Raw genomic sequence first — 15,841 nt, forward strand, 5'->3', positions numbered from 1 at the left:
TAATGTACTATCATACCCGTGAAACAATCTGTATTTCAGGTGTTTGGGAAAAATCGCTTCGAAAATTTCCCATAATCCGCAAACTTCTCGCAATTCTCGCTTTTTATGCACCTTCCACGATGTCTGACATAGCCTTGCACGCATTGACATGCTGGAGTGAGGCACTCGTTCGCACATGGTTTCTGTAATCTTTGCATAAACATCACCGTCAGGAATTCAAGGGAAAGAGTTTGTTGATGTCAACAGAGAGCATTTAATGAGAGAGCGAAGACGTTCCAGAAAAACGATCTTTAATGCACATCTCGTTTAAAAAGATGGTAGAAAAACAATGTATTGTTTCTACAGTTTTAGTGTTGGGAAGTGAAGAATGGGAGGAAATCTTCCAAAAACTCACTTGCTTCCGTTCGCAAGTCGGCTCACAATTTGCGCACTTCTTGAATTCCTCGTGCAAACCACAAGCTGAAATAATATAGAAAACCTTATCTTTCTCTTCTTCCTTATCATAATGGAGAAGAAGAACAAATATCAACAATGAACAACGTTATGTGCCAAAAGCCAAAGGCTATCATTGAGTGCAAAGTAACACGAGGCTTAGTCAACCACGGACCGCGATATTTTTTGTGTTTATGTACGTACGGCGGGTTTCCTTTTTTTTTGGATGTGTAGCTTCTCTACATTTCCTCCCTTTTCATCCTCTATGTTTGTCTGAAGTGTCTGTTTGTCTGTCCTCCCATTTCATCCTGCATCCTTCCCTGGATAGTTGAAGGTAAAAAATCGTTAGAGTAATGCAAAGTGCGGAAAAATGGCCATTCTGGGTGCACATGCGGCACACGCGGTAGTTGACATATGAGAACTCGTATGCTATCGTTCAGAATGTTCCAGATGGCGGTTGGAAAAAGGCTTTAATGTGACTGTTTTCCATTCATGAATTAAACTTTTACTATGGAAAATGGATACTCAACGGGCTTTTCTACCAAATTTAACAATTAATTATTACATATGCATATTAATGTACAATCCACGTTGCGCATTACACTCTCGAATAAAGCGATCGAGAACACATTCCTCCGGGGCTGATAGGGTCCCTTTCTTTCTGCTTTTTGTTTGTTTTTCTTTCTTGTGGAACAGTATGTACCTGACTAGAACTAGCAGCAGAATCCTTTTCAGTTTGTTCTCCTATGGTGCCTCTAAGGCTTCATTTTATAGCGACAGGATTTTGGCCTAATTTTTTCTTCTTTTTTTTGATTGCGCATGATTCTCATTCCCCATTGCTTCTTATGATTCGTAGTGAGAAGCCAATTATCCACAATTACAACAAAAACTATCAGCCTATCCATCACCTACAAAAAGAAATTTTAGAGGCGCCTCAACAGAAAAAAACCATAAAACTGTTGGAAAAGTGTCCTTCTAAAGTACGAAGAGAAAAACCAGAGGTAGAGAAAACAAAGAATCAAGGGGTGGGAGCAGCTTTATCTCGCCATTGTTATTTTGATTAGTCTGGACCCACCCTATGCACATGTGGAATAAGAATAAACTGGTACTTAAAATAAAAGGATAGAAGAATAACATACTTGTATTAAAGCATCCAAAGTTGCCACTGAATTCAACACACTGACCAGTAGCGCAGACTACTGCTGCACAGAGCTCTAAAACGGAAGATGACTGCATCATTGAACATCTCCTGGTCTCAAAAATGGCGGAAAAGTCAATCTAAAGTATAGACCTGACAAGACAACACATCGTGGTCCCTCATCGAGAACTTCACAATATTCTCCTTCTGGACACTCGAGTAAAGCGCACGATGATTTACTTTCTTGAGAAGGGGCTGAAATGTGCTTCATCAATTTCGTTGATACTTCGTTCACAGAAAAAAAGCTTTGGCTTCGTTGCAATCTAGCATAATATAACTTCAGCACAGATTGTGCTACCTTATAATTATTAGTGTGGTTTAAATAATTGTGGAATTTATGCAAGTTTTCTTTCAAACCCTTCAGTTTTCACCTAGTTGTGATGAATTTTCGGACCACCACAGAAAGAAGTACAAATAAACGTTCCTGAATGAGATAATTCTTGATTTTCCCTAGAAAGTATCATAAGGGTGAAGTAAAAGGAGAAACTGTCTGGCGTTAATCAATCCGGTTGGGACGCGCCACTGCGTTCACTTCAATTCAGAATCGTTCGAGGATTCCGATCGTGTAACTGGCCCAAAACAATGACTTGCGGGGCTAGCCAATGTGTCAAATCAGTGTTTTAGACAACTCTGGAACCAATTTATCAACCCCGGAAGGATGAAAGGTTTGGTGAAATGCGGAACATAAAATTTGGAAAAATGAGGACTCTCCAACTTTCGAAGAAAAATTTCCGATTTCGCATTTTTCCACTTTCCAAAGATGTAAGTTGGAATTCCCAAAGCAGAAATATGCTGAAACTCCCTAATTTTTGGAACCTGAACTCGTAACTCAGCTCATTCCTGATCCCCAAACTGTAAATTTCGAGATACAGTATGGGATTTTGGATGATGAGATGTAACCAAAAAGTAAAACTCTCGACCTGCACCAAACACGCATTTGGGATTCCCGTTGACGACTTCACAGTGATACCCGGCCAAACATGCTGGAGGATTCTTTGTATTTTTGCAGGTGAGAGGTGGAATTCGCTTGGCTTCTCCATCATCTGACAACGAATAACTCTCGTTCATTGAGATTATTTAAATGCTTAGATACTGGACTTCTAGATACTGTCTAGATACAAAGGAGACATTTTTGAACAATTTTGTGATATATACATATTTACCTAGTAGGTCAAATATCAAAATTTATAGCTTTTGCAAAACCATATAGCTTGAAAGAGACTGCAAGAAAAGAAACAAGAAAAGAAGAGAAATTACAAGAAAAGCATTGTTCCAACGATAAAACGGTACTTTGACGACCCCAGATCAAAACAAACGGCCATACATGCAAAAATACAAAAAATAATTTATTGTTGTTGATTGTTTAGGTTATTTTCACTCTTTAGGACGCTTGTTGTTCTCAAAATAATCGCTATACAGCTTTTTTGGCGGAGTGACTCCTTGGTTGCTCTGGAAGTTCCAAGAATACAAAAATCACTGCAGTCCTGTACGGACAAAATAGATCGATGATGCTGGAGGGAAATTACCTCGGTCCGGTGCACATTTCATTCCTGTGCTCGTGTCTTCACAATGGTATCCGGGAAGACAATCAATATCAACCATAGCACAAGTAGGGTTCAGAGCTAAAACAACAAGATCCATTATATCCCACTTCGCAATTTCCTGGATCAGTCACAGAAAACAACTCAGTTGGAGTCCGTGGTAGGTTAATTCTTCAGTCCCTTAAAGGCATCACCTCACGAATCTGAAGTGGTACGGATTTCCGGCAGAGTATTGGTATACAGGGTCGTAGGTCATTGAGGGAAGGGAGATTCCGTTCATTTCTTCCTAAATGCCGTAGAAAACGGCTCGGAAGATACGGCTTCGAGCGCTCCGGCGCACTATTTCCTACTAGGAGCTCGATTGGAGCGCGCCAGTCCTATGCGGCGCCGCATCTTCCGCAACCTTTTTACGGCAATTAGGAAGAAATGGACGGAATCACGCCCCTCTCCATAATCTACGATGCCGTATACGAATAATCCACCTGAAATCAGTACCACCTCAGATGCGTGGGGTGATGCCCTTAAGATGATGTGAAATAACCCTTCAGCCGCTTCGATTCTGTTACAGAAAATTGTCTTCTGTGTAGTTTTCTACTTTTTGACTACAGCTGGACAATGGAATGTGAAAGAGTTGAAGAGAAAATTCGCATTCTGCTTTCTACTTTTTCAGAAGAGAAACAAAATGAAAAGATGTTTTTCCATTTAATACGGAGCAATAAAATCAAATAATTCTATCAGAAAATGGACAATGTGACAGATAATAAGTTACGCATAAGTAAATGCCGAACAATTTTTCTTAATGAGAAACTATGCCGTATTTAATAGTGATCAAATGTCTGTTTTAAGTAGTAAATTTGATCGAAGTGATTGTTTCTTCCTCAATGTGTGGTGCTCTTCTTGTTAAAGCGCCCAGTTGTAGAGGACCTCCTATCCAAAATATAGCACTGATCTTCAAAATATAAGCGCGTTCGTGCTCAGTTCGCCTGTTTCCGCGGAAATTGGCGTGGGAAACGTCTTTGTGTGCGCATTTCGCTACGAAGCACCTCATAACGCGCCAACGTGTACTCGTGCCAGATTCCTTAACAGGATGTCCATTCATTTTGCTTGAATGGGCTCATTGACTTCCATCCTCTCGCTCGCGAATGCGGCGAGAAGTAAAGCGCCTCATAAGAAATTCGAAAACCGGGCGTCTCCCACGCTCCTCTTTTTCAAAAAGATTATGGGGAATTGACCATGGACGCGCTCAAACTCATTTTCAACACCACTAACTTTGTCTGTCTCGTGGATATACACCAACATCGTCAATTCCGTGGTATTCTGTTCATAAAGGGTAGCATTAACTCCATACTTAAAGAGATACTACAAAATTGTATTTCAAAGAGTGTCTGTTCAAGGATCGTAATTTCTATAAAGTTTACTAAAAAGTAATGGACGGAGCATTCATCATACAAAAAGCGTCCAACTCGAGCATCTAATAATTTAGGAAGGCGGAAAACATGATTTTTTGTTCATTAAGCGAGAAAATTATATCCTCTTACAATTAATTAACTTAATTATATCCTATAATTATATCCTGCACATATATTGGCCCAAAAATCACATTAATGTCACCCTCGAAATATTACAGAAAAGAAACATACCCAGAATATCTCTGTGGACAGTCCCACGCTGTTCACGAGATGTCCAGGGCGTGCAACCGAGGATGCGTGACTAATCGTTTTCTAATTTTTGGTCTTAAAAACTGTCGCCCTGATGTTACTAGCCCCTAAGGTGTACTGTAGGTGTCACGATTTCATTGTTAGCGCCGGTACATTTTGCGCCAGCGGTGAACCTCGTCTATGAGATCCTTCTCGAGTCAATGTCAGGAGATTTTCTTTTAATTTTCACATTAATCTAACGCTGCACTGCTGCTCCAATGTTCCCAAGGTGACGTCACAGCGCAATCTCAGGCTGTTGTGTAGAAAAAAAGAATAATATATGTATATGTATGTAGAAAATATGTAGAAAAAAAGCCTATCCAGTCGCAATTTGGAACTTTAGTAAGCCTATGTGGCGCCAGTCATCGCACATTTCTACAAGTTTCTAATGCTCTAATGTTTAACAGATTTCTGAATAACTTAATTACAATAGATCGTTACTCCGTAGTGAACTATTGTAATAAAGTGGGAAAACGGAGACTGATTCGTAAATTTGTAGCACATAGCCGATCTAAGTACGATGAAAAAAGATACGTCAACAGTCGCTTTCCTGTCAGAAATTCCTGTGAGAATACCCACCAGTGTCAGGCAAACACTGCGGTTGTCTAGAAACTGTTTCACAGTGATGTCCTGGAGAGCAATGCAACGAAACGCAGTCAGACGGCTTAGGGAGGTTTCCCTCAGCTGGAAGTTAAAAAAACGTTCACTATTTAGATGAAAGAGTTCACAGTTACGCTCTCAGCAGTCAAACCAAACTCGGTGTCTCCGATTTCGTAGGTGTTTTCGGGCACTTTTTCCTGTTAATGCATTTCCCGTTTTTGCGCACGAAACCAGGTCGACATTGGCACGAAGGTGGACCACAGGAATTCTTGCAAGTCTGCAGTTTTCCTAAGATGTTCGGGCAAAAAAGTGACAGACCTCAAAAAATTGCTTATTGCTTACTTCAGTTGTTGACTCACAAGTCGGTTCACACCCAGAGGAGCACAGTAGAAAAACCTCGTCCACGGGACATGCTGGAAGAGATCTCTCATAAGAAAATTTCAAAACTTGAACGGTATTTAATGTGAATAAGCCTACTTGTATTGTAGCAGCTTGCTTCCCCTTTATGTTCCAAGCATTCGGTATCTTCGGAGCAGCGAATGGAGTTACATGCTCCTAAACTCAAATAGGTCACAAAATCTTATGAAATAAATAAAGGATAATAAAAACAAGAGTTCCACTTCTGCCTAGCGCCCAAATGGTTTTTCCTTACAACAGCCGGTTTCTGAAATTGCTGTTTGAAAAATCTCCGGCTAAAATCCATAACTTCGCGTCTCCTATCGAGTCAGGGATTATCCTTATTCAAAGAACAATATATTCGGAACTGTCACGAGGAAAGGTTAAAATAGGCAAATTCTGAGACTCCGTTCTTCTTTGGAGCTCGGCTAGGAATTCGCAGTAATCTCTACAAAAAATTGCAACTATGACGACTGGAAAGGAACGAAGACTAGTAGCTATATTTTTTTCACGTTATATGATTTTACCGTGCATTTTGCACACCTGAGAATTATTCCCGAGCTAAATCTCCACAAAAAAAGAAAGAACAAATTTGTTCAAATGTAGTGTCATCCCTTTATTTATCGAACTCAAAAACGAAAATTGAAGCATTCCATGAAGAAGAACGAATTTAAAAGAAAAAGTCGAGCTGCAATCCTGCACATCTATCATGATCCTGTACTACACAGTGTTTGACTCCAATTTCATACAGTTTGTGTTCGCTTGACTTAAAATCAAGACCAGGAACCATTTCAAGTCATTATCAGCACGATACTGTTAGAAGTTTCCAGAAAATTTCATTTGTTTGATCCTCACAATATTTTGATAAAGAACAGTTATTGTGCCTTAGATCGATATTAATTTGAACGCACTTTGAAAGGAAATTCCAGAAATTTCCAGAGAAAAAACCTACACTTTTGAGCATGAAATGGAATCAGGACGACTCACTCATGCCCTCAATCTCTTCGGAATTTGGGGTGTGCTTGGATCTTTTTTCTCTGTGCATGTATCATTGAGGGCACGTAGCAACTCAAACCTAAGGGCCATTTTCGAGATTTTTCATAAACTGGCGAAATTTTCCGGAACCTGTGAACCTTTCCATTACGAGTTCTATCATACATTTGCAGCAATAATATATGTTATTTATTATTATGCAATTTTCAAACTTTTGAACTTTTGAAGTGCTCCATGTGCCACTTACCATGAACTTTGTCTTGTGAATTACTCACGAAACAATGATGAGGCGTTGCGAAGAAACATAACAAAAGAATAATCTAGAATAATTCGTAACTCAATTTAAAAAAAAAGAAGTTATATAGTCTTACTTAAATATAACTCTTGATACTCACTACGACATTCCGCCGCTGAAGGAGAAACTGATCCATAGCTGAGAGAAGCGATCGTAGTAGTATATATGAGTTTTATAAGCAGCGCGATCAGGGTCAAGGCGCATCGACTGGTTTCCTGCGAACCGACCAGTGACAGTAATGTAAGAAGTACATGGACAAGTGGGGTACAGTTTTGAAATTTCCACAAAACTTTTGAAAAACCTTGAATTGCAAGGTGAAATATTTCGAATTCAAGTAGTCAATAAAGATCTTTTGACAATATTTCATATGATGTTAAATGTTAAATGTTAATTATTAACAGAATTTGGTGAACAATCCGTTTTTTGTTCTACTTTTTATTGGTAGATACATATCACAAATATAGGCAGAGAAATCTTTAACTCCATGGGAGAACAACAACTCGAACTTGTTCGGAAATAATCGCATCACAAGAAAACAGCAACTTGAACTTTTCACGGGAATAATTTTTGAGAGAGTCCTTCAAAAACCACCACATTTTTTTAAATTTGTTGTTTGCAAAGGTGCTCAACAATGATCGTCTTATGATTTCAGCGCAGAACGTTTTCAATATCTGTACTATCTTCACTTAATCTACGCGACAGCTTCTGCGTGTACGTGAGGCTCCACTTTTCTTTAAAAACTTGGCGTTGATCAACCTCTATGGGACGCATCGACGCGTTCGACTTCAATTCAGGATCTTTTGAGATTTGTAGACACGTCCGCGACGTATACAGAGACGCGAGGGAACAAGCCGATGTATCAATTCAGTGTTTTTATCCTCCCAGACAAATTAGTTACCGACTCATCGACACCGTAGAAATGAAGGGTGGCCTGATTGGCCTGTGGTGGTCTTGCGACTTTTTACGACTCTCCAGCCTTCCCCTGTTAGACAAAAATAAAATGATAGTCTGCGAACGGAATTAGAGAAATCGTTTGCCAAGGTCGCTAAAAAAATCACTGCTACACTGACATTTGTGCAATATTGTTTTCTTCACAGGTATAAATCTACACATTGAAATCTATTCTTCTTTATCATATAGAAACCTTTGTGGCAAATGTTCAGGTAAAAAAACGCCTTAGTTGCACGGGATCCCATGGTGCTCTCCTCGTAAATTTTAAACCACTATTTTGTGGCCTAAACCACTTGGATTTTGAAATTAGTCCTGCCTATCTTTTCAAAGAAGTTGTTTGCAGATTTTTTTCTGCTATTTATCTCGTACCGAATAAAACGTGTTCAAGCGCCGCTCTACTAAGCCACTCTGTAGTCATGCGGCGGATCGAATACAAGTCGCTGTCCTCTGTTGCAACAGGAACACCTGCGTCGTTAAAACTAAATGAGTGTTTTATTTTTAAAAGCTCGAACACGAATTAAATAAGATGTGCACTAAAATTTTGGCACCTAGGAAGGTAAGGGAAAATAAAAAGTTGAAATCCTAGAAAAATTAAAAATGGGGTGTGATGATTAATAAATAACAATGACCGAAACAAACACAATACAAGAACAGACTTAGGCGAAAATAAATATATAATAATAAGATCCACTTGTACCTCATAAACGTCTGGCTTAGACTATTAGTCTTGTCTTTGATTGGATTCCAGCAATTGCAACAATCACTTTCAATCTTATTTTGTCATTCTTAAAGTAGAAATGCATGTACTACGAAGTCACATACTCTTCGATTCTGCTTCAGGTCCGTATTCACAATATGTTCGTCGGATTCTCGTTTTTCAATTTTCCAAAAATACTTCTATTGTTGGTTTAAAATTGATTCCATGTTTTTGAGTGTGACATCATCGTCCTAAGGTGACCCGAGTAATCGGTGACAAGAAGGAATATTTGGACAAGTGGCATTTTTCGTTTGCCAGTACCACTCCAGTAAGAATGTCCTTTTAAAATGTTGTCAATAAATTGTATCCCTCGTAAATAAGTAGATTGATTTCCGTTTGAGGGTGTCTTATAGATATTTGTCCTTTAGTTTTAAAAACAGTATATCACGGATCTGACGTGGTGTGGATTTCCCATGGAAAGCTTCTATACAGGGACAGGTGGACCGCTCATCTCTGCGTAGTCGCTGTAAAAAACGGCTCAGAAGCCGCTGTTTCTTAGGGCATGCACTGCAATGCGGGACCCTTGTGCACACATCGCATCAACAAGCGAGCCTCTCAGGGTCAATAAGTTCTCCTCACCAGCCTATTCAAGTTTAACTTATTGAATATATTGCTAAGTGGGACGAAACGTGTACATAGAAGCGCGTTCTAGCGCACCTCGTGGGAACTAAAGCAATTTCCATGCCATTTCTTCCGAAGACCTCGAACAGATGAGCAGAATCACGTGGTTCTTCTCACTCTAAGACCCCATGTAGAAGCTTTCTGTGAGAAATCCATAACACGTCAGGTTCATGGACTTTAAGCGAGTCCGTGATCCCTGCTGTAGAAGAACCGTTAATTCTGGATCACAAGAAACTTTATTTAATCATCCAGAGATACCAGGTCTAGAGCGGGAAAGGGGGTCCCACCGCCCCGTCTGTACTAGTGCGAAGCTGCGGCACTAGTTGCCCTGATGATAGCATGATGATGAGAATATCTGATAGGATCATTCTCTGCTGCAGGGCCAGATAATTTAAATAGCGACCTCACCTGTTTACTCTCATTGCCGCTCATGCCTATCTCAAGCCGACGAGTGAAGTGTCCAGTCACCTTGGCCGACTAAGGCCGACAGTTTTGTTTACATTACATTCATTGTCAATTCGTTGAAAATAAAAATGTACCACACAAAAAGTGTAGGTGACTCTTAAGCTCCTTGTAAAAAAAACTAGAGAATGCTAGAAACATCAAGATCTGTTCCTGTTGATGTGTAAGGTGCGAACCTAATATAATAATAGCAGTAAAAAAAATTAATTAAGAAGAATATTTGTTGGGTTATAACAGCGGGTGTAGCACGCTGGTAGGCGGTTGTGATGTGGTCGATGGTTTGAAACCGCTGTAGGTCATTCAAGCCTTTAATCCATCCGCGATCTATAAATTGCTAGAAGACTCATCTGGGAGGAGAAAAATACTCTTTTCATTCATAGTCTGTGTTGGAGCCGTAGAGATGTTAACTATGTTAGTTCATGTAGTTGTATATCTTGTGTTGTTGCCATTGCATGTAATTACCATGTGTTGAGAGATCTTATTCACCAGCTCAATGTACGTAGCAATGTTTGGCACAGTTGCCCGATTTTGGTTCAGTTTTGGGTAAGTACTCGGTCCAATAAACCATCATCACAACTCGAGCAAGGACATAACAAGTGGCGATCAAGGATTGAGAAGAAGAAAGACGGAGCAGCAGCCGATCAAGGATTCAGAAGAAAAAAGACGGAGCAGCAGCCGATCAAGGATTCAGAAGAAAAAGACGGAGCAGCAGCCGATCAAGGATTCAGAAGAAAAAAGACCGAGTAGAAGCAGCGCAAACGAGTCCGTCGCGATCCCCCAAGATGCCGCGAGGAGCCGAAGGTAAGGCTTCGGAATCACAACTCGAGAACTTTCTTGCAGCAATGGTTGAACAAATGCGGATTCAACATGAAGAAATGAAAACGCTGCTCACCTCCTTGGCACCCTCGCAGAGAACCAGGACGTCAGCAAGGATCAATACGACCAGCTGGGTAAGGATGTGCAAATGTTCGTGTCCGACAAAGAGGTGGGTCACACTTTCGCCTATTGGTACAAGAGGTATGGCACGGTCATCAGGGATTCGGTCTTGCTGGATAGCAAGAAGCACGATTTGAACCTCATGAAGCTGGACGATGATGCATATCTCAAATATGCGGATGACATACTGCCGAAACAACCGCACGAGATCGATTTCGAGACGACGGTGCAGATCTGGAGAAGCTTTTCGCGTCAAAGAAGACGCTGATTCGACGACGGTACGAGTGTCTCAGAATAAACTGCCCGCCGTTGACGGCCAGTTATGTACCATTCCGCGACTACGCTGACATGATCAAGCGGATGGACGAAGACGCTCGACTGAAGGAGCTGGACTACACAGCACTGAAGACGCTACATTTCGTAGCAGGACTTCAGGATTCGTCGCTCCGTGAAGTTCGACTGAGAATGTTCCGTCGACTGGATACGCACACAGAAGATGCGCCGTTGACGACAGAAGACCTCGTTGCTGAACGTGAGAACTTCACAGCATTGAAGATGGACAACACAGACATGGAAGGAAGTCATGATGTATTCAACTTGAAGTATTCAACTTCCAGCATAAAAAGAGTTGAAAGACAAACACCACTGCGAATGGTGACTAAAGAAGAAGCAAACCGAGAGTAAATCATCGCAGACTTGAAGAAGCAATACGCAGAAGTGTTCAAGTGCGGACTTGGCAGATGCGTCAAGACTAAGGCGAAGTTGTTGATAACAGACAACGCAGTACCTGTTTTCAAGAAGAAGCGACCAGTGCCCTATGCCTCAGTGCCGGATTTGGATGCCGAAATTGATCGGCTGGTGGCCGAACAAGTGATATTCCCAGTAGAGCATTCAGAGTTGGCCACGCCTATCGTTGTAGTCAAGAAGAAAAATGGGCAAATCCGCTTGTGCGGAGACTTCTCTACAGGATTGAACGATGCGCTGCAGTTGCACCAGCACCCGTTGCCTACCGCGGAGGACGTGTTTACGAAGCTGAATGGAGGACAGCTTTTTACGCAAATCGACTTCGCAGAAGCATATCTACAGGTGGAAGTTGAAGAAGAATCGAAGGAAATGCTGACGATTAATACGGACAGAGGGCTGCATCGCTACAATCGTCTACCCTTCGGCGTGAAGTCAGCACCTGGCATATCCCAGCAGATCATGGATTCAATGATATGTGGACTGGAAGGCGTTGCGGCCTATCTGGATGACGTGATAGTCACAGCCCGCACACAACAGGAGCATCGCCATAACTTGGAAGCACTATTCGGAAGGATCCACGAATACGGCTTCCGTGTCCGATTGGAGAAGTGTAACTTTTTGATGCCTCAGATCCGTTATCTCGGATGCATCATAGATAAGGACGGACGCCATCCTGACCCAGAGAAGATTGAGGTCATCCGCCAGATGCCAGTACCAAAGAGCGTGGCAGAGGTTCGCTCGTTCCTTGGTATGATCAACTACTACGGATCGTTTGTCGCGGAGATGCGCCAGTTACGCGCACCGCTGGATGCCTTGTTGAAGAAGAACGTTCCGTTCAAATGGAATGAGGAATGTGAAGCAGCCTTCAATCGCGCCAGGGAATTGCTTGCTTCAGACCTGTTCCTGACGCATTTTGATCCCAGTCTGGATATAATTGTAGCGGCCGATGCATCAGACCATGGAATTGGAGCATTGATTCTGCACAGGATGCCGAAGTCAATATAGCATACAAGCCGAGGTCTCACCGCTGCAGAAAGGAACTACGGTAGGTCGGAAAGAGGGACTCGCTTTGATATTCGCTGTTCGGAAGTTCCACCGTTACATATATGGACGTCGATTCAAGCTCCTCACGGATCATAAGCCATTGCTACACATTTTCGGACCAAAGAAAATGGTGCCCGTATACACGGCAAATCGACTGCAACGTTGGAAGTTGATACTTCTCGGATACGACTTTGATATCGAATATCAGAAGACGACAGAGTTTGGACAAGCTGACGTCTTGTCACACCTGATCCCTCCAAGACCGGCTCAGACAGAAGATATTGTAATAGCCAAAATTGAACTGGACATTCTTGCTGTTTAGAGTGCTGCTGTGAAAGCACTGCCCGTGACCAGGAAAACTATTGAAGAAGAGTCAAGGAAGGCTGAAAGGGTATCGCAGGTCATATGGATGCGGCAGACAGGAACATGGCCAAGCAAGCCTAAAGAACAAATCAACAGCTGGAAGGCTCTGAGTCACGAATTGTCAGTGCAGAACGGATGCCTGCATTTTGGCCACAGAATCGTCGTGCCAACCTCACTTCAAGAAGCAGTTTTGAAGCAACTGCATCAAGGACATCCAGGAATGACGAGAATGAAGCATGAAGAAGACAGTTCTGAATTCTTGGACCACTGAGAAGAAACCGTGGGACTGTGCCACTTACCATGAACTTTGTCTTGTGAATTACTCACGAAACAATGATGAGGCATTGCGAAGAAACATAACAAAAGAATAATCTGGAATAATTCGTAACTCAATTTAAAAAAAAGAAGTTATATAGTCTTACTTAAATATAACTCTTGATACTCACTACGACATTCCGCCGCTGAAGGAGAAACTGATCCATAGCTGAGAGAAGCGATCGTAGTAGTATATATGAGTTTTATAAGCAGCGTGATCAGGGTCAAGGCGCATCGACTGGTTTCCTACGAACCGACCAGTGACAGTAATGTAAGAAGTACATGGACAAGTGGGGTACAGTTTTGAAATTTCCACAAAACTTTTGAAAAACCTTGAATTGCAAGGTGAAATATTTCGAATTCAAGTAGTCAATAAAGATCTTTTGACAATATTTCATATGATGTTAAATGTTAAATGTTAATTATTAACAGAATTTGGTGAACAATCCGTTTTTTGTTCTACTTTTTATTGGTAGATACATATCACAAATATAGGCAGAGAAATCTTTAACTCCATGGGAGAACAACAACTCGAACTTGTTCGGAAATAATCGCATCACAAGAAATCAGTAACCTGAAGTTTTCACGGGGATAATTTCTAAAAGGGTCCGCCAAGAACCACCAATTGGTTTTAAATTTGTGGTTTGTAAAGGTGCTCAACAATGATCGTCTTATGATTTCAGCGCAGAATGTTTTCACTATCTGTGCTATCTTCACTCAACCTACGCAACAGCCTCTGCGTGTACGTGAGGCTCCACTTTTCTTTAAAAACTTGGCGTTGATCAACCTCTATGAGACGCATCAACGCGTTCGACTTCAATTCAGGATCTTTTGAGATTTGTAGACACGTCCACGACGTATACAGAGACGCGAGGGAACAAGCCGATGTATCAATTCAGTGTTTTTATCCTCCCAGACAAATTAGTTACCGACTCATCGACACCGTAGAAATGAAGGGTGGCCTGTTTGGCCTGGGGTGGTCGTTGCGACTTTTTACGACTCTCCAGCCTTCCCCGGTTAGGCAGAAATTAAATGATAGTCTGCGATCGGAATTAGGGAAATCGTTTACAAAGGTTGCTCCAAATCACTGCTTCACTGACATTTGTGCAATATTGGTTTCTACACAGGTACAAATCTAAATATTGAAGCTTATTCTTCTTTATCATATAGAAATCTTTGAGGCAAATGTTCAGGTAAAAAACGACTTAGTTGCACGGCACACATCGCATCAACGAGCGAGCGTCCCAGGTTCGATAAGTTCTCCTCGCCAGCCTATTCAAGTTCAACTTATTGAATGTATTGCTAAGGGGGACGAAGCGTGTGTATAAAAGTGCATTCTAACGCATCTCGTGGGAACTAAAGCAATTTCCATGCCATTTCTTTCGAAGACCTCGAACAGATGAGCGGAATCACGTGGTTCTTCTCACTCTAAGACCCCATGTAGAAGCTTTCTGTGAGAAATCCATAACACGTCAGATTCATGGTATGCTGCCTTTAAACGAGTCCTCGTTTGGTGCTGTAGAGGAGCCGTTAATTTTGGACTATCATTTCGGATATCTTCTGAATCACATGAAACTTTATTTGATCATCCAGAGATACCAGGTCTGGAGCGGGAGAGGTGATCCCACGCCACCGCTCTGTACTAGTGCGAATCTGCTCGGAGGGTGCGGCACTAGTTGCTCTGATGATAGCATGATGATGAGAATATCTGATAGGGTCATTCTCTGCTGCAGGGCCAGATAATCTAAATAGCGTCCTCACCTGTTTACTCTCAATGCCGCTCATGCCTATCTCGAGCCGACGAGTGAAGTGTCCAGTCACCTTGGCCGAGTAAGGCCGACACTTTTGTTTACATTACAATCATTGTCAATTCGTTGAACATAACAATGTTCCATGAGGGGCGGATGTGGTGTAGCGGCTAGAGGTTCCGCTTCCTGCACGATCGATCGGAGGTTCGAATTCGCCCTAGTGCTCACCAAGCCTTTCATCCCTCCGGGGTCGATAAATTGATACCAGACTTGTCTGGGAGGATAAAAGCACTGACTTGACACATCGGCTAGCCACCGCAAGTCATTGTATAGGCCAGATACACGTTCGTGAACCTCAAACGATTCTGAATTGAAGTGAACGTGGTGGCGCATCCCAAGCGGATTGATTAGCGCCAGAAACTTTAACTTTTAACAATGTTCCATACAAAAAGTGAAGGTGACTCTTAAGCCCCTTGAAAAAAAAAACTTGAGAATGTTAGAAACAGCAAGATCAGTTTCTGGTGATATATAAGGTGCGAACCTAATATAATAATAGCAGTAAAAAAAATTAAGAAGAATATTTGTTGGGTTGTAACAGCGGCTGCAACACGCTGGTAAGCGGTTCTGATTTGGTCGATGGTTTGAAACCGCTACAGGTCATTCAAGCCTTTCATCCATCCGCGACCTATAAATTGTTAAAAGACTCATCTGGAAGGATAAAAAGACTGTCTTCATTCATAGTCTGACT

The 15,841-nt window shown here is 41.7% G+C and overlaps 5 protein-coding genes across 7 annotated transcripts; 4 read left to right on the top strand and 1 right to left on the bottom strand.

The window, feature by feature from the left end:
• Window positions 1-35: 35 nt before the first annotated feature.
• Window positions 36-7,288, bottom strand: RB195_015520 (uncharacterized protein; the record flags this gene model as incomplete). 2 transcript variants are annotated; one of them, XM_064206264.1, is made up of 11 exons in its annotated part: window positions 36-182; window positions 395-459; window positions 1,572-1,646; window positions 1,724-1,825; window positions 3,157-3,292; window positions 5,448-5,552; window positions 5,620-5,745; window positions 5,811-5,881; window positions 5,946-6,023; window positions 7,105-7,177; window positions 7,253-7,288. In XM_064206264.1, the coding sequence occupies 11 exons, from the start codon at window positions 7,286-7,288 to the stop codon at window positions 36-38; spliced, it is 1,014 nt and encodes a 337-aa protein (XP_064062146.1). The 2 variants fall into 2 exon arrangements, with proteins under 2 accessions (XP_064062146.1, XP_064062145.1); XM_064206265.1 differs by lacking the exons at window positions 1,572-1,646; window positions 1,724-1,825; window positions 5,448-5,552; window positions 7,105-7,177 and having other exon boundaries at window positions 5,700-5,745.
• A 3,148-nt stretch (window positions 7,289-10,436) lies between these two features.
• On the top strand, window positions 10,437-11,147 carry RB195_015521 (uncharacterized protein; the record flags this gene model as incomplete). Its single annotated transcript, XM_064206266.1, has 3 exons — window positions 10,437-10,486; window positions 10,552-10,686; window positions 10,817-11,147. The coding sequence occupies 3 exons, from the start codon at window positions 10,437-10,439 to the stop codon at window positions 11,145-11,147; spliced, it is 516 nt and encodes a 171-aa protein (XP_064062147.1).
• RB195_015522 (uncharacterized protein) lies at window positions 10,908-11,147 on the top strand (the record flags this gene model as incomplete). The annotated part of the gene is made up of 1 exon (XM_064206267.1): window positions 10,908-11,147. One exon carries the CDS (start codon window positions 10,908-10,910, stop codon window positions 11,145-11,147), a length of 240 nt encoding a protein of 79 aa, XP_064062148.1.
• An 80-nt stretch (window positions 11,148-11,227) lies between these two features.
• On the top strand, window positions 11,228-12,989 carry RB195_015523 (uncharacterized protein; the record flags this gene model as incomplete). Of its 2 annotated transcripts, XM_064206268.1 has the most annotated exons (3): window positions 11,228-11,559; window positions 11,620-12,545; window positions 12,610-12,989. In XM_064206268.1, the coding sequence occupies 3 exons, from the start codon at window positions 11,228-11,230 to the stop codon at window positions 12,987-12,989; spliced, it is 1,638 nt and encodes a 545-aa protein (XP_064062149.1). The 2 variants fall into 2 exon arrangements, with proteins under 2 accessions (XP_064062149.1, XP_064062150.1); XM_064206269.1 differs by having other exon boundaries at window positions 11,228-11,533; window positions 11,582-12,628.
• Window positions 12,795-13,301, top strand: RB195_015524 (uncharacterized protein; the record flags this gene model as incomplete). Its single annotated transcript, XM_064206270.1, has 2 exons — window positions 12,795-12,902; window positions 12,990-13,301. 2 exons carry the CDS (start codon window positions 12,795-12,797, stop codon window positions 13,299-13,301), a joined length of 420 nt encoding a protein of 139 aa, XP_064062151.1.
• Between the last annotated feature and the right edge of the window lie 2,540 nt (window positions 13,302-15,841).

This window comes from Necator americanus, chromosome V (genome assembly GCF_031761385.1).
Source record: "Necator americanus strain Aroian chromosome V, whole genome shotgun sequence".
NCBI lineage: Eukaryota > Metazoa > Nematoda > Chromadorea > Rhabditida > Ancylostomatidae > Necator > Necator americanus.